The 22193-nt window shown below is 55.5% G+C and overlaps 1 protein-coding gene across 4 annotated transcripts in view; it reads left to right on the forward strand.

Moving 5' to 3' along the window:
- The window catches only part of TTC16 (tetratricopeptide repeat domain 16), a 589702-nt gene that overhangs the window by 388619 nt on the left and 178890 nt on the right, over window positions 1–22193 (forward strand). For all 4 annotated transcript variants that reach the window (XM_086924937.1, XM_086924938.1, XM_086924936.1 and 1 more), the window contains 2 exons: window positions 6983–7124; window positions 10264–10429. In XM_086924937.1, the coding sequence (XP_086781063.1) occupies window positions 6983–7124; window positions 10264–10429 (308 nt within the window). The remainder of the gene's footprint in view (window positions 1–6982; window positions 7125–10263; window positions 10430–22193) is intronic.

Below are 22193 nucleotides of genomic sequence, written 5' to 3' on the forward strand. Positions count from 1 at the left end.
AGGAGGCAAGAGATCCTGCTTACGATGGGGGTCAGGTGCGTGGCTGGAACATGTCCTGCTGTGGGTTGTTTATCTGGCAACCTACCAATCCGAAATCTGGTGGCTCGTTGCGTGGTGCAGGGCCCTCCGGCCCCCTTGACTGGAGGGTTGGTGTAGCCTAGTGCAAGAGCGACTGGATGACCAGCATCAGAGAGCATCTCTGTGCCGGTGTATGGTGGGGGAGGTACGGGCTCCTTGCTTGCGGATTCTGGAACAGAATTGTAGGTCGGGGGCACCTCGAAGATGGCTCACAGTTCTAACAGTGCCTCTTTTTTAGTCTTTTCCTGTACTAAGTATTTGCTCTGAATGTGCATCCTCGTGTGTTAGATTATGTTTGTGTCGATGGTTCCTCCCTCCGGCCAGGGGAAAGGGCATGTCTTAGTGTGTGCATGCCATTCACACCAAAATTTATCTAGCTTTTTTAGCCTGCGTGGTGAATCTAGCTCGCATGTGGTTTAAAGGCGACTCCATGATGGGTTGGAAACTTTTTGAGGGATTTAGTGCACTTCTAGACTTCTCGGGTTCTTTAAATAAACTTAAATCCTACTCAGTTCATGGGGAAAGACTATGTACACGAGGTCATGCTGGCAATAATTACTTTTACTATGAGCTCAGCTTAGGACAAAGATGCATCAAACAAAGTTAGTAAATAAAACAACACATGAAAAATACCAATGTGTAAGAAAGTGCAATGGTTTTTTCAAAACATTATGGATTGTGTTTTTAGCAAAAGAACAGGAAAATGTGAACGAATGTTGACTTGTTCACATCGCGCATAGAATCGGTAACTGGTCCTAACATTCAACAGAGAACACAGTTGCAATAATTTATCAGCACCACAACATCAAGAAAAATGAATCAATCGAGAAATCACAATAGAAGTAAAAGAGTAAAAAAACAATAGGGAAGAAAAAATAATGACTGTGTCAAAAAATCTTGGCCTGCTCTGAGCGCATGCTGCCGATGATGAGGGGAGGCGCTGGGTGGTACACGGGACTAAGTGAGCCCGACAGTCTGCCAATATCGGCTCTGGGACAAAGACAGCAACAATTTACGCAGATAAGAAGGAATAGCTCGACAACTATAGGCCCTGCTTGGCCAAGCACAAGCTACACCTTAATCTCCAAGGTCCGCACTTTTCCCTCACGTCCGAATTACACCCTATGTTACACCCAGCTCAGCCTCCTCCCTCCAGTACACACAGAGGCTCAGCCTCCTCCCTCCAGCACACACTGAAGCTCAGCTTCCTCCTTCCGGTACACCCTGAAGCTTAGCCTCCTCCCTCCAGCACACCCTGAAGCTCAGCCTCCTCCCTCCGGTACACACTGTAGCTCAGCTTCCTCGCTCCGGTACACACTGAAGCTCAGCCTCCTCCCTCCAGTACACCCTGAAGCTCAGCCTCCTCCCTCCGGTACACCCTGAAGCTCAGCCTCCTCCCTCCGGTACACACTGAAGCTCAGCCTCCTCCCTCCGGTACACCCTGAAGCTCAGCCTCCTCCCTCCGGTACACACTGAAGCTCAGCCTCCTCACTCCTGTAAACACTGAAGCTCAGCCTCCTCCCTCCGGTACACACTGAAGCTCAGTCTCCTCCCTCCGGTACACCCTGAAGCTCAGCCTCCTCCCTCCGGTACACACTGTAGCTCAGCTTCCTCGCTCCGGTACACACTGAAGCTCAGCCTCCTCCCTCCGGTATACACTGAAGCCCAGCCTCCTCCCTCCGGTACACACTGAAGCTCAGCCTCCTCCCTCCGGTGCACAATGAAGCTCAGCCTCGTCACTGCGGTACACACTGAAGCTCAGCCTCCTCGCTCCTGTAAACCCTGAAGCTCAGCCTCCTCCCTCCGGTACACACTGAAGCTCAGCCTCGTCACTGCGGTACACACTGAAGCTCAGCCTCCTCGCTCCTGTAAACACTGAAGCTCAGCCTCCTCCCTCCGGTACACACTGAAGCTCAGCCTCCTCCCTCCGGTACACATGGAAGATCAGCCTCCTCCCTCCGGTACACAGTGAAGCTCAGCCTCCTCCCTCCGGTACACACTGTAGCTCAGCCTCCTCGCTCCTGTAAACACTGAAGCTCAGTCTCCTCCCTCCGGTACACCCTGAAGCTCAGCCTCCTCCCTCCGTTACACACTGTAGCTCAGCCTCCTCGCTCCGGTTCACCCTGAAGCTCAGCCTCCTCCCTCCGGGAAACACTGTAGCTCAGCTTCCTCGCTCCGGTACACACTGAAGCTCAGCCTCCTCCCTCCAGTACACCCTGAAGCTCAGCCTCCTCCCACCGGTACACCCTGAAGCTCAGCCTCCTCCCTCCGGTACACACTGAAGCTCAGCCTCCTCCCTCCGTTACACACTGAAGCTCAGCCTCCTCCCTCCGGTACACATGGAAGCTCAGCCTTGTCGCTCCGGTACACACTGTAGCTCAGCCTCCTCCCTCCGTTACACACTGTAGCTCAGCCTCCTCGCTCCGGTACACACTGAAGCTCAGCCTCCTCGGTCCTGTAAACACTGAAGCTCAGCCTCCTCGCTCCTGTAAACACTGTCGCTCCAGTACACATGGAAGCTCAGCGTCCTCGCTCCGGTACACATGAAAGCTTAGCCTCTTCACTCCGGTACACCCTGAAGCTCAGCCTCCTCCCTCTGGCACACACTAAAGCTCAGCCTCCTCCCTCCGGCACACACTGAAGCTCAGCCTCCTCCCTCCGGTACACCCTGAAGCTCAGCCTCCTCACTCCGGTACACCCTGAAGCTCAGCCTCCTCGCTCCTGTAAACACTGATTCTCAGCCTCCTCCCTCCGGTACGCATGGAAGCTCAGCCTCGTCGCTCCGGTACACACTATAGCTCAGCCTCCTCCATCCTTTACACACTGTAGCTCTGCCTCCTTGCTCCGGTACACAATGAAGCTCAGCCTCCTCGCTCCTGTAAACACTGAAGCTCAGTCTCCTCCCTCCGGTACACCCTGAAGCTCAGCCTCCTCCCTCCGGTACACACTGAAGCTCAGCCTCCTCCCTCCGGTACACACTGAAGCTCAGCCTCCTCGCTCCTGTAAACACTGAAGCTCAGCCTCCTCCCTCCGGTACACACTGTAGCTCAGCTTCCTCGCTCCGGTACACACTGAAGCTCAGACTCCTCCCTCCAGTACACCCTGAAGCTCAGCCTCCTCCCTCCGGTACACCCTGAAGCTCAGCCTCCTCCCTCCGGTACACACTGAAGCTCAGCCTCCTCCCTCCGGTACACACTGAATCTCAGCCTCCTCCCTCCGGTACACACTGAAGCTCAGCCTCCTCCCTCCGGTACACACTGAAGCTCAGCCTCCTCGCTCCTGTAAACACTGAAGCTCAGCCTCCTCCCTCCGTTACACACTGAAGCTCAGCCTCCTCCCTCCGGTACACATGGAAGCTCAGCCTCGTCGCTCCGGTACACACTGTAGCTCAGCCTCCTCCCTCCGTTACACACTGTAGCTCAGCCTCCTCGCTCCGGTACACACTGAAGCTCAGCCTCCTCGGTCCTGTAAACACTGAAGCTCAGCCTCCTCGCTCCTGTAAACACTGTCGCTCCAGTACACATGGAAGCTCAGCGTCCTCGCTCCGGTACACATGAAAGCTTAGCCTCTTCACTCCGGTACACCCTGAAGCTCAGCCTCCTCCCTCCGGCACACACTAAAGCTCAGCCTCCTCCCTCCGGCACACACTGAAGCTCAGCCTCCTCCCTCCGGTACACCCTGAAGCTCAGCCTCCTCACTCCGGTACACCCTGAAGCTCAGCCTCCTCGCTCCTGTAAACACTGAAGCTCAGCCTCCTCCCTCCGGTACGCATGGAAGCTCAGCCTTGTCGCTCCGGTACACACTATAGCTCAGCCTCCTCCATCCGTTACACACTGTAGCTCTGCCTCCTTGCTCCGGTACACAATGAAGCTCAGCCTCCTCACTCCTGTAAACACTGAAGCTCAGTCTCCTCCCTCCGGTACACCCTGAAGCTCAGCCTCCTCCCTCCGGTACACACTGAAGCTCAGCCTCCTCCCTCCGGTACACACTGAAGCTCAGCCTCCTCGGTCCTGTAAACACTGAAGCTCAGCCTCCTCGCTCCTGTAAACACTGTCGCTCCAGTACACATGGAAGCTCAGCGTCCTCGCTCCGGTACACATGAAAGCTTAGCCTCTTCACTCCGGTACACCCTGAAGCTCAGCCTCCTCCCTCCGGCACACACTAAAGCTCAGCCTCCTCCCTCCGGCACACACTGAAGCTCAGCCTCCTCCCTCCGGTACACCCTGAAGCTCAGCCTCCTCACTCCGGTACACCCTGAAGCTCAGCCTCCTCGCTCCTGTAAACACTGAAGCTCAGCCTCCTCCCTCCGGTACGCATGGAAGCTCAGCCTCGTCGCTCCGGTACACACAATAGCTCAGCCTCCTCCATCCGTTACACACTGTAGCTCTGCCTCCTTGCTCCGGTACACAATGAAGCTCAGCCTCCTCGCTCCTGTAAACACTGAAGCTCAGTCTCCTCCCTCCGGTACACCCTGAAACTCAGCCTCCTCCCTCCGGTACACACTGAAGCTCAGCCTCCTCCCTCCGGTACACATTGAAGCTCAGCCTCCTCGCTCCTGTAAACACTGAAGCTCAGCCTCCTCCCTCCGGTACACACTGAAGCTCAGTCTCCTCCCTTCGGTACACCCTGAAGCTCAGCCTCCTCCCTCCGGTACACACTGTAGCTCAGCTTCCTCGCTCCGGTACACACTGAAGCTCAGCCTCCTCCCTCCAGTACACCCTGAAGCTCAGCCTCCTCCCTCCGGTACACCCTGAAGCTCAGCCTCCTCCCTCCGGTACACACTGAAGCTCAGCCTCCTCCCTCCGGTACACACTGAAGCTCAGCCTCCTCCCTCCGGTACACACTGAAGCTCAGCCTCCTCCCTCCAGTACACACTGAAGCTCAGCCTCCTCGCTCCTGTAAACACTGAAGCTCAGCTTCCTCCCTCCGGTACACACTGAAGCTCAGTCTCCTCCCTCCGGTACACCCTGAAGCTCAGCCTCCTCCCTCCGGTACACACTGTAGCTCAGCTTCCTCGCTCCGGTACACACTGAAGCTCAGCCTCCTCCCTCCGGTATACACTGAAGCTCAGCCATTCCCTCCGGTACACACTGAAGCTCAGCCTCCTCCCTCCGGTACACAATGAAGCTCAGCCTCGTCACTGCGGTACACACTGAAGCTCAGCCTCCTCGCTCCTGTAAACCCTGAAGCTCAGCCTCCTCCCTCCGGTATACACTGAAGCTCAGCTTCGTCACTGCGGTACACACTGAAGCTCAGCCTCCTCGCTCCTGTAAACACTGAAGCTCAGCCTCCTCCCTCCGGTACACACTGAAGCTCAGCCTCCTCCCTCCGGTACACATGGAAGCTCAGCCTCCTCCCTCCGGTACACACTGTAGTTCAGCCTCCTCCCTCCGGTACACAGTGAAGCTCAGCCTCCTCCCTCCGGTACACACTGAAGCTCAGCCTCCTCGCTCCTGTAAACACTGAAGCTCCACCATGGAACACCCACGCTCCACCATGGAACGCCCACGCTTCACCATGAAACGCCCACGCTCCACCATGGAACGTCCACGCTCCACCATGGAACGCCCATGCTCCACCATGGAACGCCCACGCTCCACCATGGAACGCCCACGCTCCCCCCATGGAACCCCAACGCTCCTCCATGAACCACCCGCGCTCCACCATAGAACGCCCACGCTCCACCATGGCACACCCACGCTCCACCATGGAGCGCCCACGCTCCACCATGGCACGCCCATGCTCCACCATGGAACACCCACGCTCCACCATGGAACACCCACGCTCTACAATGGAACGCCCACGCTCCACAATGGAACGCCCAGGCTCCACCATGGCACGCCCATGCTCCACCATGGAACACCCACGCTCCACCATGGAACACCCACGCTCCACCATGGAACACCCACGCTCCACCATGGAACACCCACGCTCCACCATGGAATGCCCACGCTCCACAATGGAACGCCCACGCTCCTCCATGGAACGCCCGCGTTCCACCCATGGAACACCCACGCTCCACCATGGAACGCCCACACTCCACCATGGCACGACCAGGCTCCACCATGGAACACCCACGCTCCACCATAGAACGCCCGCGCTCCACCCATGGGACACCCACGCTCCACCAAGGAACGTCCACGCTCCACCATGGAACGCCCACGCTCCTCCATGGAACGCCCGCGCTCCACCATGGAACGCCCAGGCTCCACCATGGAATGCCCAGGCTCCACCATGGAACGCCCACGCTCCACCATGGAACGTCCACGCTCCACCATGGAACGCCCACGCTCCTCCATGGAACGCCCGCGCTCCACCATGGGACGCCCGCGTTCCACCAGGGTACGCCCACGCTCCACCATGGCACGCCCACGCTCCACCATGGAACACCCACGCTCCACCATGGAACGCCCACGCTCCTCCATGGAACGCTCGCGCTCCACCATGGGACGCCCGCACTCCACCATGGAACGCCCACACTCCACCATGGCACGCCCACGCTCCACCATGGAACACCCACGCTCCACCATGGAACGCCCACGCTCCACCATGGAACGCCCGCGCTCCACCCATGGGACGCCCACGCTCCACCATGGAACGCCCACGCTCCACCATGGAACGCCCACGATCCACAATGGAACGCCCACGCTCCACCATGGAACTCCAGCGACTTGCACTGCGTTGCTTCGCTCGAGATTAATCGAGCCACTTAGGGCCATGCAAGGTGGCCGGGCGTGGCTTGATCAATCAAACTTAAGAGTTGCATCGCTCCCATTGTGTGGAGCAAGGGCGACACAACTCTTTGATAAATGTGGCCTTAACTCTCAGCTCCGTCTCCCCATCACCATGATTCAAACATTCTCACTGCAGAGCCCTAACCTCCAGCTCATCTGTCTCCCTGCAGATTGTCTCTTCCAGCTTGGAGAGTTGAGGCTCGCCCTGGCAGACTACCAGCAGGCCCTGGACCTGAGCCCCCTGGACACTGGTGTGCGGCACCGCATCGCAATGCTGCACAATGAGCTGGGACTGCAGGAGCAGCAGCAGAGGTAAAGGGCTCAGAGGGACAGGTGGGACCACAGGGGCTCAGAGGGACAGGTGGAACCACAGGGGCTCAGAGGGACAGGTGGAACCACAGGGGCTCAGAGGGACAGGTGGAACCACAGGGGCTCAGAGGGACAGGTGGAACCACAGGGGCTCAGAGGGACAGGTGGAACCACAGGGGCTCAGAGGGACAGGTGGAAGGCTACCCCAGGGGGGGGATCAATGGAGCCATGGGGCTCAGAGGGACAGGTGGAACCACAGGGGCTCAGAGGGACAGGTGGAACCACAGGGGCTCAGAGGGACAGGTGGAACCACAGGGGCTCAGAGGGACAGGTGGAACCACAGGGGCTCAGAGGGACGGGTGGAAGGCTTCCACAGGGGCTTTCAATGGAACCATGGGGCTCAGAGGGACAGGTGGAAGGCTTCCCCAGGGGGCTCAGAGGGACAGATGGAAGGCTTCCCCAGGGGCTCAGAGGGACAGGTGGAAGGCTTCCCCTTGGGCCTCAGAGGGACAGGTGGACGGCTTCCCCTTGGGGCTCAGAGGGACAGATGGAAGGCTTCCCCAGGGGCTCAGAGGGACATGTGGAATGCTACCCCAGGGGCGTTCAATGGAACCACAGGGGCTCAGAGGGACAGGTGGAACCATGGGGCTCAGAGGGACAGGTGGAAGGCTTCCCCATGGGGCTCAGAGGGACAGGTGGAAGGCTTCCCCATGGGGCTCAGAGGGACAGGTGGAACCACAGGGGCTCAGAGGGACAGGTGGAATGCTTCCCCAGGGGCTCAGAGGGACAGGTGGAAGGCTTCCCCATGGGGCTCAGAGGGACAGGTGGAACCACAGGTGCTCAGAGGGACAGGTGGAAGGGTACCCCAGGGACGTTCAATGGAACCATGGGGCTCAGAGGGACAGGTGGAAGGGTACCCCAGGGGCTCAGAGGGACAGGTGGAAGGCTTCCCCTTGGGCCTCAGAGGGACAGGTGGACGGCTTCCCCTTGGGGCTCAGAGGGACAGATGGAAGGCTTCCCCAGGGGCTCAGAGGGACATGTGGAATGCTACCCCAGGGGCGTTCAATGGAACCACAGGGGCTCAGAGGGACAGGTGGAACCATGGGGCTCAGAGGGACAGGTGGAAGGCTTCCCCATGGGGCTCAGAGGGACAGGTGGAAGGCTTCCCCATGGGGCTCAGAGGGACAGGTGGAACCACAGGGGCTCAGAGGGACAGGTGGAATGCTTCCCCAGGGGCTCAGAGGGACAGGTGGAAGGCTTCCCCATGGGGCTCAGAGGGACAGGTGGAACCACAGGGGCTCAGAGGGACAGGTGGAAGGGTACCCCAGGGACGTTCAATGGAACCATGGGGCTCAGAGGGACAGGTGGAAGGGTACCCCAGGGACGTTCAATGGAACCATGGGGCTCAGAGGGACAGGTGGAACCACAGGGGCTCAGAGGGACAGGTGGAACCACAGGGGCTCAGAGGGACAGGTGGAAGGCTACCCCAGGGGCTCAGAGGGACAGGTGGAACCATGGGGCTCAGAGGGACAGGTGGAAGGTTTCCCCAGGGGCTCAGAGGGACAGGTGGAAGGCTTCCCCAGGGGCTCAGAGGGACAGGTGGAACCATGGGGCTCAGAGGGACAGGTGGAAGGTTTCCCCAGGGGCTCAGAGGGACAGGTGGAAGGCTTCCCCAGGGGCTCAGAGGGACAGATGGAAGGCTTCCCCAGGGGCTCAGAGGGACAGGTGGAAGGCTTCCCCAGGGGCTCAGAGGGACAGATGGAAGGCTTCCCCAGGGGCTCAGAGGGACAGATGGAAGGCTTCCCCAGGGGCTCAGAGGGACAGGTGGAAGGCTTCCCCTTGGGGCTCAGAGGGACAGGTGGATGGTTCCCCTTGGGGCTCAGAGGGACAGGTGGAATGCTACCCCAGGAGCGTGCAATGGAACCACTTGGGCTCAGAGGGACAGGTAGAAGGCTGCCCCAGGGGCGTTCAATGGAACCACAGGGGCTTAGAGGGACAGATGGAAGGCTTCCCCAGGGGCTCAGAGGGACATATGGAAGGCTTCCCCATGGGGCTCAGAGGGACAGGTGGATGGCTTCCCCTTGGGGCTCAGAGGGACAGGTGGAAGGCTTCCACAGGGGCTCAGAGGGACAGGTGGAAGGTTTCCCCAGGGGCTCAGAGGGACAGGTGGAAGGCTTCCCCTTGGGGCTCAGAGGGACAGGTGGAAGGCTTCCCCAGGGGCTCAGAGGGACAGGTGGAAGGTTTCCCCAGGGGCTCAGAGGGACAGGTGGAAGGCTTCCCCTTGGGGCTCAGAGGGACAGGTGGAAGGCTTCCCCAGGGCCCAGAGGGACAGATGGAAGGCTTCCCCAGGGGCTCAGAGGGACAGGTGGAAGGCTTCCCCTTGGGGCTCAGAGGGACAGGTGGAAGGCTTCCCCAGGGGCTCAGAGGGACAGGTGGAAGGCTTCCCCTTGGGGCTCAGAGGGACAGGTGGAAGGCTTCCCCAGGGGCGTTCAATGGAACCATGGGGCTCAGAGGGACAGGTGGAAGGTTCCCCTTGGGGCTCAGAGGGACAGGTGGAAGGCTTCCCCAGGGGCGTTCAATGGAACCATGGGGCTCAGAGGGACAGGTAGAAGGCTTCCCCAGGGGCTCAGAGGGACATATGGAAGGCTTCCCCATGGGGCTCAGAGGGACAGGTGGAAGGCTTCCCCAGGGGCTCAGAGGGACAGGTGGATGGCTTCCCCGTGGGGCTCAGAGGGACAGGAGGAAGGCTTCCCCTTGGGCTCAGAGGGACAGGTGGATGGTTCCCCTTGGGGATCAGAGAGACAGGTGGAGGCTACCCCAGGGGGGGGGTCAATGGAACCATGGGGCTCAGAGGGACAGGTGGAGGCTACCCCAGGGGGGAGGTCAATGGAACCATGGAGCTCAGAGGGACAGGTGGAAGGCTTCCTCAGGGGCTTTCAATAGAACCACAGGGGCTCAGTGGGACAGGTGGAACCACAGGGGCTCAGAGGGACAGGTGGAACCACAGCGGGTCAGAGGGACAGGTGGAAGGCTACCCCAGGGGGGGGGTCAATGGAACCATGGGGCTCAGAGGGACAGGTGGAGGCTTCCCATGGGCTTTTAATAGACCCACAGGTGCTCATGGTTCCTCTCTCTGTTTCAGGCGATATCACGAGGCAGAAGTTCACTTCTCCAGAGCCATTGTGAACCAGCCACGCCTGGCGGCCTATTACCTGCACCGAGCACGGGTCCGGCTGTGCCTACAGGAGCACGCGGGCGCCCAGGAGGACGCCCTCACTGCTCTACACCTGGACTCCTCCAGCAGCGAGGTACCGTCACTGAGAGGGGATGTCTCTGGGTAAACCTGTCCTGGAGTAGAGCTTCCGTCCTTCAGAGCCATCTTGTGGTCAGATACCCCCATGCACAAGTAACCCTACTCCTGGACTCCGCTAGCAGCGAGGTACCATCACTGAGAGGGGATGTCTCTGGGTAAACCTGTCCTGGAGTAGAGCTTCCGTCCTTCAGAGCCATCTTGTGGTCAGATACCCCCATGCACAAGTAACCCTACTCCTGGACTCCGCTAGCAGTGAGGTACTGGTACTGGGGGGATGTCTCTGGGTAAACCGGTCCTGGAGTAGAGCTTCCGTCCTTCATAGCCATCTTGTGGTCAGATACCCCCATGCACAAGTAACCCTACCCCTGGACTCCGCTAGCAGCGAGGTACTGGTACTGGGGGATGTCTCTGGGTAAACCTGTCCTGGAGTAGAGCTTCCGTCCTTCAGAGCCATCTTGTGGTCAGATACCCCCATGCAGAAGTAACCCTACTCCTGGACTCCGCTAGCAGTGAGGTACCGTCACTGAGAGGGGGTGTCTCTGGGTAAACCTGTCCTGGAGTAGAGCTTACGTCCTTCAGAGCCATCTTGTGGTCAGATACCCCCATGCACAGTAACCCTACTCCTGGACTCCTCCAGCAGCGAGGTACCATCACTGAGAGGGGATGTCTCTGGGTTAACCTGTCCTGGAGTAGAGCTTCCGTCCTTCAGAGCCATCTTGTGGTCAGATACCCCCATGCACAAGTAACCCTACTCCTGGACTTCGCTAGCAGTGAGGTACTGGTACTGGGGGGATGTCTCTGGGTAAACCTGTCCTGGAGTAGAGCTTCCGTCCTTCAGAGCCATCTTGTGGTCAGATACCCCCATGCAGAAGTAACCCTACTCCTGGACTCCGCTAGCAGCGAGGTACCGTCACTGAGAGGGGATGTCTCTGGGTAAACCTGTCCTGGAGTAGAGCTTCCGTCCTTCAGAGCCATCTTGTGGTCAGGTACCCCCATGCAGAAGTAACCCTACTTCTGGACTCCTCCAGCAGCGAGGTACCGTCACTGAGAGGGGATGTCTCTGGGTAAACCTGTCCTGGAGTAGAGCTTCCGTCCTTCAGAGCCATCTTGTGGTCAGATACCCCCATGCAGAAGTAACCCTACTCCTGGACTCCGCTAGCAGTGAGGTACTGGTACTGGGGGGATGTCTCTGGGTAAACCTGTTCTGGAGTAGAGCTTCCGTCCTTCAGAGCCATCTTGTGGTCAGATACCCCCATGCACAAGTAACCCTACCCCTGGACTCCGCTAGCAGTGAGGTACTGGTACTGGGGGATGTCTCTGGGTAAACCTGTCCTGGAGTAGAGCTTCCGTCCTTCAGAGCCATCTTGTGGTCAGATACCCCCATGCACAAGTAACCCTACTCCTGGACTCCGCTAGCAGTGAGGTACTGGTACTGGGGGGATGTCTCTGGGTAAACCTGTCCTGGAGTAGAGCTTCCGTCCTTCATAGCCATCTTGTGGTCAGATACCCCTATGCACAGTAACCCTACTCCTGGACTCCGCTAGCAGTGAGGTACTGGTACTGGGGGGTGTCTCTGGGTAAACCTGTCCTGGAGTAGAGCTTCCGTCCTTCAGAGCCATCTTGTGGTCAGATACCCCCATGCACAAGTAACCCTACCCCTGGACTCCGCTAGCAGTGAGGTACTGGTACTGGGGGATGTCTCTGGGTAAACCTGTCCTGGAGTAGAGCTTCCGTCCTTCAGAGCCATCTTGTGGTCAGATACCCCCATGCAGAAGTAACCCTACTCCTGGACTCCGCTAGCAGTGAGGTACTGGTACTGGGGGGATGTCTCTGGGTAAACCTGTCCTGGAGTAGAGCTTCCGTCCTTCAGAGCCATCTTGTGGTCAGATACCCCCATGCACAAGTAACCCTACTCCTGGACTCCGCTAGCAGTGAGGTACTGGTACTGGGGGGATGTCTCTGGGTAAACCTGTCCTGGAGTAGAGCTTCCGTCCTTCATAGCCATCTTGTGGTCAGATACCCCTATGCACAGTAACCCTACTCCTGGACTCCGCTAGCAGTGAGGTACTGGTACTGGGGGGTGTCTCTGGGTAAACCTGTCCTGGAGTAGAGCTTCCGTCCTTCAGAGCCATCTTGTGGTCAGATACCCCCATGCACAAGTAACCCTACCCCTGGACTCCGCTAGCAGTGAGGTACTGGTACTGGGGGATGTCTCTGGGTAAACCTGTCCTGGAGTAGAGCTTCCGTCCTTCAGAGCCATCTTGTGGTCAGATACCCCCATGCAGAAGTAACCCTACTCCTGGACTCCGCTAGCAGTGAGGTACTGGTACTGGGGGGATGTCTCTGGGTAAACCTGTCCTGGAGTAGAGCTTCCGTCCTTCAGAGCCATCTTGTGGTCAGATACCCCCATGCACAAGTAACCCTACTCCTGGAGTCTGCTAGCAGTGAGGTACTGGTACTGGGGGATGTCTATGGGTAAACCTGTCCTGGAGTAGAGCTTCCGTCTTTCAGAGCCATCTTGTGGTCAGATACCCCCATGCACAAGTAACCCTACTCCTGGACTCCGCTAGCAGCGAGGTACCGTCACTGAGAGGGGATGTCTCTGGGTAAACCTGTCCTGGAGTAGAGCTTCCGTCCTTCAGAGCCATCTTGTGGTCAGATACCCCCATGCAGAAGTAACCCTACTCCTGGACTCCGCTAGCAGTGAGGTACCGTCACTGAGAGGGGGTGTCTCTGGGTAAACCTGTCCTGGAGTAGAGCTTCCGTCCTTCAGAGCCATCTTGTAGTCAGATACCCCCATGCACAGTAACCCTACTCCTGGACTCCTCCAGCAGCGAGGTACCATCACTGAGAGGGGATGTCTCTGGGTTAACCTGTCCTGGAGTAGAGCTTCCGTCCTTCAGAGCCATCTTGTGGTCAGATACCCCCATGCAGAAGTAACCCTACTCCTGGACTCCGCTAGCAGTGAGGTACCGTCACTGAGAGGGGGTGTCTCTGGGTAAACCTGTCCTGGAGTAGAGCTTCCGTCCTTCAGAGCCATCTTGTGGTCAGATACCCCCATGCACAGTAACCCTACTCCTGGACTCCTCCAGCAGCGAGGTACCATCACTGAGAGGGGATGTCTCTGATTTAACCTGTCCTTGAGTAGAGCTTCCGTCCTTCAGAGCCATCTTGTGGTCAGATACCCCCATGCACAGTAACCCTACTCCTGGACTCCGCTAGCAGTGAGGTACCGTCACTGAGAGGGGATGTCTCTGGGTAAACCTGTCCTGGAGTAGAGCTTCCGTCCTTCGGAGCCATCTTGTGGTCAGATACCCCCATGCACAGTAACCCTACTCCTGGACTCCGCTAGCAGTGAGGTACTGGTACTGGGGGATGTCTCTGGGTAAACCTGTCCTGGAGTAGAGCTTCCGTCCTTCAGAGCCATCTTGTGGTCAGATACTCCCATGCACAAGTAACCCTACTCCTGGACTCCGCTAGCAGTGAGGTACTGGTACTGGGGGATGTCTCTGGGTAAACCTGTCCTGGAGTAGAGCTTCCGTCCTTCAGAGCCATCTTGTGGTCAGATACTCCCATGCACAAGTAACCCTACTCCTGGACTCCGCTAGCAGCGAGGTACCGTCACTGAGAGGGGATGTCTCTGGGTAAACCTGTCCTGGAGTAGAGCTTCCGTCCTTCGGAGCCATCTTGTGGTCAGATACCTCCATGCACAGTAACCCTACTCCTGGACCCCGCTAGCAGCGAGGTACCGTCACTGAGAGGGGATGTCTCTGGGTAAACCTGTCCTGGAGTAGAGCTTCCGTCCTTCATAGCCATCTTGTGGTCAGATACCCCCATGCACAGTAACCCTACTCCTGGACTCCGCTAGCAGTGAGGTACCGTCACTGAGAGGGGATGTCTATGGGTAAACCTGTCCTGGAGTAGAGCTTCCGTCCTTCAGAGCCATCTTGTGGTCAGATACCCCCATGCACAAGTAACCCTACTCCTGGAGTCTGCTAGCAGTGAGGTACTGGTACTGGGGGATGTCTCTGGGTAAACCTGTCCTGGAGTAGAGCTTCCGTCCTTCAGAGCCATCTTGTGGTCAGATACCCCCATGCACAAGTGTGAGAAGTTGGCCTGGTATATAATGCTCACTAGTTCTAGTGTCGGGGGTCCTAAGGGATCAAGATATAACAAAAGATTGCAATATAGACCACAATGAGTACTATATTTTGAAACACGTCCAGCCGGGCGTAAGTTTATTCATAAGATAACATGAAGTTGTTGACCCAAGAGAAGGCCAAAAATGTTTGGCAAGATAGGGTACAGTCCTGTACCTTACCCGAGCGGTTTCAGAGAAGATAAACCAGGAAGAGGGAGATAGAAAAAGGAAAACACTTTTCAGGCAAAACAAGAAGTTTTTTGAGCCAGTAGGTGACTTGTAGTTAAAGTAAATACAGTTACAACAAATTCACCCAACAGTGCCAACAATTTCAAATAGCCATATTAAATAATATGCTGCACTGCTTATTGCGTCGACGTTTCGATCCCTAAGGGCTCATAGTACAATGGGATCATCATCAGGACTATTTTTACAGTTATTGCCTGCAATACATAAAGCCTGTAGAAGAAAAAGGGGGGAGATAAAAGACAATTTTTAGGCCTAGGCCCACAACAACGAAAGACCAGACAGTACTTGACAGGGCACAATTAAAAGTTAAAATAGGCCATTATTTGAGCTCGCCGGTTCTTTGCTAGTGTGTTTGTGAATTAGGATAATCCATTTTGTATCGGTGAAAAAGTGCGGAAAAATCGGCGCAGTGACATCGGTGTCATACATCAAGACTTGTGCTGTATCGACAGTGACATTGGGGTCGTTTTTGTTACATTGTCGTGCTTTGTGAATAAAGTGACATAGTGAGTGAAATAGTGCCTAGCAACAATCACATTTCAGAGTGGGATCGGCTCTTTAGGGGGCCAGGGTTTTCTTCCCTGTGCAGCGTACTGGATTTCAAAGTTGCTGGGAGCTGCCAATTAAAAGTTTAGGCATGCTTTCAGGGTTGCGCAATCAAGGTCGTGTTACGCACCCACGGGAAATGTTTCTTTATTCACAAAGCACGACAATGTAACAAAAACGACCCCAATGTCACTGTCGATACAGCACAAGTCTTGATGTATGACACCGATGTCACTGCGCCGATTTTTCCGCACTTTTTCACCGATACAAAATGGATTATCCTAATTCACAAACACACTAGCAAAGAACCGGCGAGCTCAAATAATGGCCTATTTTAACTTTTAATTGTGCCCTGTCAAGTACTGTCTGGTCTTTCGTTGTTGTGGGCCTAGGCCTAAAAATTGTCTTTTATCTCCCCCCTTTTTCTTCTACAGGCTTTATGTATTGCAGGCAATAACTGTAAAAATAGTCCTGATGATGATCCCATTGTACTATGAGCCCTTAGGGATCGAAACGTCGACGCAATAAGCAGTGCAGCATATTATTTAATATGGCTATTTGAAATTGTTGGCACTGTTGGGTGAATTTGTTGTAACTGTATTTACTTTAACTACAAGTCACCTACTGGCTCAAAAAACTTCTTGTTTTGCCTGAAAAGTGTTTTCCTTTTTCTATCTCCCTCTTCCTGGTTTATCTTCTCTGAAACCGCTCGGGATAGGTACAGGACTGTACCCTATCTTGCCAAACATTTTTGGCCTTCTCTTGGGTCAACAACTTCATGTTATCTTATGAATAAACTTACGCCCGGCTGGACGTGTTTCAAAATATAGTACTCATTGTGGTCTATATTGCAATCTTTTGTTATATCTTGATCCCTTAGGACCCCTGTTCTTCGAAATAAGTTAAGTAACCCACGGTCCGAAGGTCCCCTACAGGGTTCCCTTGTGTCCTAAAAACCACTAGTTCTAGTGATCACTTTGTACCATGCCAAGCAACCCTTATGATGATGGTTGTAATTCAACCTTGTAGACCAGTTATCCTAGTGGTAACGTGGACAAAGCAGTCTTAGGCTAAACTCTGAAAGGCATGTGAAGCCAGCTGTAATACCATACACAACCCCCTTGAATACCAAATGAAAGGGACACCACACAGATATATATTGAAAATATATATTGATTTATTAACTATAAAATCCCCTGGACTCTTTATGAGCACAGAAGCACAAGCGTTAAATCACAAGACAGTTTAAAATACACAAAAGTTGCACAATATGGATGAGCCCTAGGGGCCACCTAAACCATATACTAAGAAAGTGGTATAAGAGATACCAATAGGAAAGTGAACAGGCCTAGGGCCTTGGGAATCGCTGGAGCTATTCGAGACTGGAAATAACTAAGTCGGGAAAGGCCCACGGGACTCGGGTGCAGTGTTCAAAGTGCACGCACTTTCCAATGTAAAGTCTATGGTGCGTAAAAAGTACACAAAGTTAGTTTAAGGGCACTTCCGCTGAACCTAGAGGAACAAAACTTAAGACGCAGACCCTAGAGGTGTGTACCAGTGTAGGGACACCGGCTTTGCAATGTTACCTCACCCACAGGAAGTGGGTGCACAGGGTCGAAGTGGCGTCGGGTTCTGACACGCAGGTTCTTGGCGCTTGAAGCTGAAGATGCTGCAGGCGATGTGAAGGAGAAGTGTCCGGTGGATCCAAGGGTGGATCTGAAGTGGTGAAGACCTAAAAGCAGAGGGGACAATGTTCAAAGTCACTGACCAGTGACCACCGTGGAACCAGATTGGAACCAGGCAAAGTCGGGTGCAAACAGGTGATCAGGGGTTGCTTCTCTCTGCAGCCACGTGGACACAAAGAGGTCAAGGACGTCCAGGAGTCGATCACGAGCTGTCCCTCGAAGGCTCTAGCTGATGGCGGTGTCGGCAACTCGATTGAAGCAAACAAGCCTTGGCTAATGCAAGCCACTGGGAAAGTAAAAAAGGCTTATTACTCGGACCAGCAAGGTCAGAGCGGGTACTCCTTTCTACAGGAGCAAGGGCAGGTCTGGAGCAACCAGACCCACAGTGTAAATTGTAGGTTTCGTCGCCAAGATGGCCGCTGACCACGTGACAAGCGGCCGGGATGGCGAGTCGAGTGGCAAAAAGCAAAAGGGCCCCACGCAGATCGTGGAGATGCTGGAGGGCTGATATTTGGTGCAAATGCTGCTCGGTTATGGGGCTTCTCAAACCCCAAAGCACAGAGTCGAGGGTGCCTCGGGTGCTGCGCAGTCAGCGTCTCGGGGGTCTTTCAAGATGGCCGCTCCCACGTCTCTCGGTGCCTCCACGGGTCCCTTCTTTGCAGGGACTGTGGATCGGGCTGTGAGAAGTCTGGGAAGCTGTGTCTTGTCAGGCTCTGCACTCGGGCTCCGGCGGGAGGCGGCGGCAAAGCAGACGTCGAGGTGCTGGGTGATGCCTGTGTTCACAGGGTGGCCCCTCCTAGGCCACAAGGGAGATTCTCTTCAGTCTTCTGTGCAGCAGAATGTCGAAGTCCAGTCTTCTTCTTGTTTAAAGTTGATTTCAGGATGATCTGCTGTGCAATGGCACTGCTCCCTCTCTTATTCCCAATCTGAGGGGTGGATCTCCTGCTAGGTCCCTCCCCTATGGGTGGGACCAGGAAGGGGGGTGGTTACACCCCCTTTCCTTTGTCCAGCTCCTCGCCAGGACTGGGGCTGGAAAGCCCCAGAACCGGTTTGGGCTGGCTTATGCACAGGGACACCTTGTGTGCCCCAGGCATGTCTCAATCTATTCAGCCCTGTCCTACCCAATACACAAAACCCTGTCTGGGGTGGTGCTCGCACCTCCCTAGGCAGGAAACCCTTTGTCCAGGCCCTCCTCGCTGGAAGGACTCCCAGCAGCAGGAGGTCAGACATGTGTCTGTGGTGGCAGCATCCATTTTGTGATGCTGAGGCTCTGGTTAACTTTAACCGGGGTTAAGGCTACACACATGTCGTGTCCCTCTAGAAGGATGGAATGCTATCCCCGTCGCCAGAATTGGCGAGGGGATAGTATTCCAATTCGTATGACACCTTACTCGACATGTTTTGATAAAGCCAAACCAAAGATAGCAAATAACCGCGAGGATTATAATGCACTTAAGAGTATATGGTATGGCAATATCCCGGAACAGCTTAGGGAGTGGTTTCCGACAGCCGCAGACAGGCTCAGCTCATGCTAGAGCACCATCTCACATATTTCCAAGCACTCTGCCTCCAGGATTGATGAGGCCTTCCATAGGAGTGGCTGATAGGAACATATGTGTCCAGTTTAGGGTTAGGCACAGACATACTGTACCTAAGTAAGAGGTGATTACACCAACTTACCCCAGCTGAGTGATCAGCCAGTTGTGTCAAATATGGAGGCCAGGCCAGGGGTGGCATAATACATGCTGCAGCCCCTGGTAGGCCTTGGCTACACCTATGCCCTGGGTACCTATGGGACACTGTTACAGGGGCCTATAAGGTGAACCAATTCCAATTGTTTTATGCACCTAAGGTACATGGAGTCCATTTTAAGGAGAGAGCAATCAGCCTGGGGCCCTGAATAGCAGGATCCCAGGCCAACTAAGTCAAAAACCAGCTAAACACCAGGCAAAAAGTTTGGGGGTAACCATAGTCAGATATCCACCTTCCTACAACAAGTAACCCTACTCCTGGAGTCTGCTAGCAGTGAGGTACTGGTACTGGGGGATGTCTCTGGGTAAACCTGTCCTGGAGTAGAGCTTCCGTCCTTCATAGCCATCTTGTGGTCAGATTCCCCCATGCACAGTAACCCTACTCCTGGACTCCGCTAGCAGTGAGGTACCGTCACTGAGAGGGGATGTCTCTGGGTAAACCTGTCCTGGAGTAGAGCTTCCGTCCTTCAGAGCCATCTTGTGGTCAGATACCCCCATGCACAAGTAACCCTACTCCTGGAGTCTGCTAGCAGTGAGGTACTGGTACTGGGGAATGTCTATGGGTAAACCTGTGCTGGAGTAGAGCTTCCGTCCTTCAGAGCCATCTTGTGGTCAGATACCCCCATGCACAGTAATCCTACTCCTGGACTCCGCTAGCAGTGAGGTACTGGTACTGGGGGATGTCTATGGGTAAACCTGTCCTGGAGTAGAGCTTCCGTCCTTCAGATCCATCTTGTGGTCAGATACCCCCTTGCACAGTAACCCTACTCCTGGACTCTGCTAGCAGTGAGGTACTGGTACTGGGGGATGTCTATGGGTAAACCTGTCCTGGAGTAGAGCTTCCGTCCTTCATAGCCATCTTGTGGTCAGATACCCCCATGCACAGTAACCCTACTCCTGGACTCCGCTAGCAGTGAGGTACCGTCACTGAGAGGGGATGTCTCTGGGTAAACCTGTCCTGGAGTAGAGCTTCCGTCCTTCAGAGCCATCTTGTGGTCAGATACCCCCATGCAGAAGTAACCCTACTCCTGGACTCCTCCAGCAGCGAGGTACCGTCACTGAGAGGGGATGTCTCTGGGTAAACCTGTCCTGGAGTAGAGCTTCCGTCCTTCAGAGCCATCTTGTGGTCAGATACCCCCATGCACAAGTAACCCTACTCCTGGACTCCGCTAGCAGTGAGGTACTGGTACTGGGGGGATGTCTCTGGGTAAACCTGTCCTGGAGTAGAGCTTCCGTCCTTCAGAGCCATCTTGTGGTCAGATACCCCCATGCACAAGTAACCCTACCCCTGGACTCCGCTAGCAGTGAGGTACCATCACTGAGAGGGGATGTCTCTGGGTAAACCTTGTCCTGGAGTAGAGCTTCCGTCCTTCAGAGCCATCTTGTGGTCAGATACTCCCATGCGCGATTAATACTACTCAATACTACTCTGCCTACCCTGGTCCCTCAAACTACTCCTAAAGTATGTGGTAGGCTCTCATGCTCAGAGCAGTCCTATACTTTCCTGGTCTCATGCTGAATTAGGGAGTTACCTGCCCAATCTCCCCAGACACCAACCCCAGCTCCCCAGTAGTTATTCACATAGCTGCTCCCAGGATAGGATGAATCATAGATGTGGGCGATCCCTGTGCGGACGTCAGTGCCACAGGTGCATGCTTCCGTGCTTATCTTCAATCTAACAATGGGTGCACTCCCGCTTATAGTCACTCTAGGTGGGCCTGCATCCACCCATGCTTACATGCCCGTCAGTGCTTACAGCTCATTCATGCACAGGTGCCCCGTGCTTACACCTCTGCGCAGTGATCCCTTCGGTGCTTCCAGCTCTTTCATGCACAGGTGCCCTGTGCTTACACCTCTGCATAGGGATCCCTTCAGTGCTTCCAGCTCTTTCATGCACAGGTGCCCTGTGCTTACACCTCTGCATAGGGATCCCTTCGGTGCTTCCAGCTCTTTCATGCACAGGTGCCCTGTGCTTACACCTCTGCATAGGGACCCCTTCAGTGCTTCCAGCTCTTTCATGCACAGGTGCCCTGTGCTTACACCTCTGCATAGGGATCCCTTCGGTGCTTCGAGCTCTTTCATGCACAGGTGCCCTGTGCTTACACCTCTGCATAGGGATCCCTTCAGTGCTTCCAGCTCTTTCATGCACAGGTGCCCTGTGCTTACACCTCTGCATAGGGATCCCTTCAGTACTTCCAGCTCTTCTATGCACAGGCGCCTTTTGCTTACACCTCTGCACAGCAATCCCTTCGGTGCTTACAGCTCTTCCATGCACAGGTGCCCCGTGCTTACACCTCTGCGCAGGGATCCCTTCGGTGCTTACAGCTCTTTCATGCACAGATGCCCCATGCTTACACCTCTGCGCAGGGATCCCTTAGGTGCGTACAGCTCTTCCATGCACAGGTGCCCCATGCTTACACCTCTGCGCAGGGATCCCTTCGGTGCTTACAGCTCTTCCATGCACAGGTGCCCCGTACTTACACCTCTGCGCAGGGATCCCTTCGGTGCTTAGAGCTCTTCCATGCACAGGTGCCCCGTACTTACACCTCTGCGCAGGGATCCCTTCGGTGCTTACAACTCTTTCTTGCACAGGTGCCCCGTGCGTACACCTCTGCGCAGGGATCCCTTCAGTGCTTACAGTTCTTCCATACACAGGTTCCCTGTGCTTACATCTCTGCATAGGGATCCCTTCGGTGCTACAGCTCTTCCATTCACAGGTGCCCTGTGCTTACACCTCTGCACAGCGATCCCTTCAGTGCTTCCAGCTCTTTCATGCACAGGTGCCCCGTGCTTACACCTCTGCGCAGGGATCCCTTCCGTGCTTACAGCTCTTTCATGCACAGATGCCCCGTGCTTACAATTCTGCGCAGGGATCCCTTAGGTGCGTACAGCTCTTCCATGCACAGGTGCCCCGTGCTTACACCTCTGCGCAGGGATCCCTTCAGTGCTTACAGCTCTTCCATGCACATTTGCCCCGTGCTTACACTTCTGCGCAGGGATCCCTTTGGTGCTTACAGCTCTTTCATGCACAGGTGCCCTGTGCTTACACCTCTGCGCAGGGATCCCTTCGGTGCTTACAGCTCTTCCATGCACAGGTGCCCCGTGCTTACACCTCTGCCCAGGGATCCCTTCGGTGCTTACAGCTCTTCCATGCACAGGTGCCCCGTGCTTACACCTCTGCGCAGGGATCCCTTCGGTGCTTACAGCTCTTCCATGCACAGGCACCCCGTGCTTACACCTCTGCACAGGGATCCCTTTGGTGCTTACAGCTCTTCCAAGCACAGGTGCCCTGTGTTTACACCTCTGCGCAGGGATCCCTTCGGTGCTTACAGCTCTTTCATGGACAGGTGCCCCGTGCTTATACCTCTGCACAGGGATGCCCTTTGG

The sequence above is a fragment of the Lissotriton vulgaris genome, chromosome 5, assembly GCF_964263255.1.
Source record: "Lissotriton vulgaris chromosome 5, aLisVul1.2, whole genome shotgun sequence".
NCBI lineage: Eukaryota > Metazoa > Chordata > Amphibia > Caudata > Salamandridae > Lissotriton > Lissotriton vulgaris.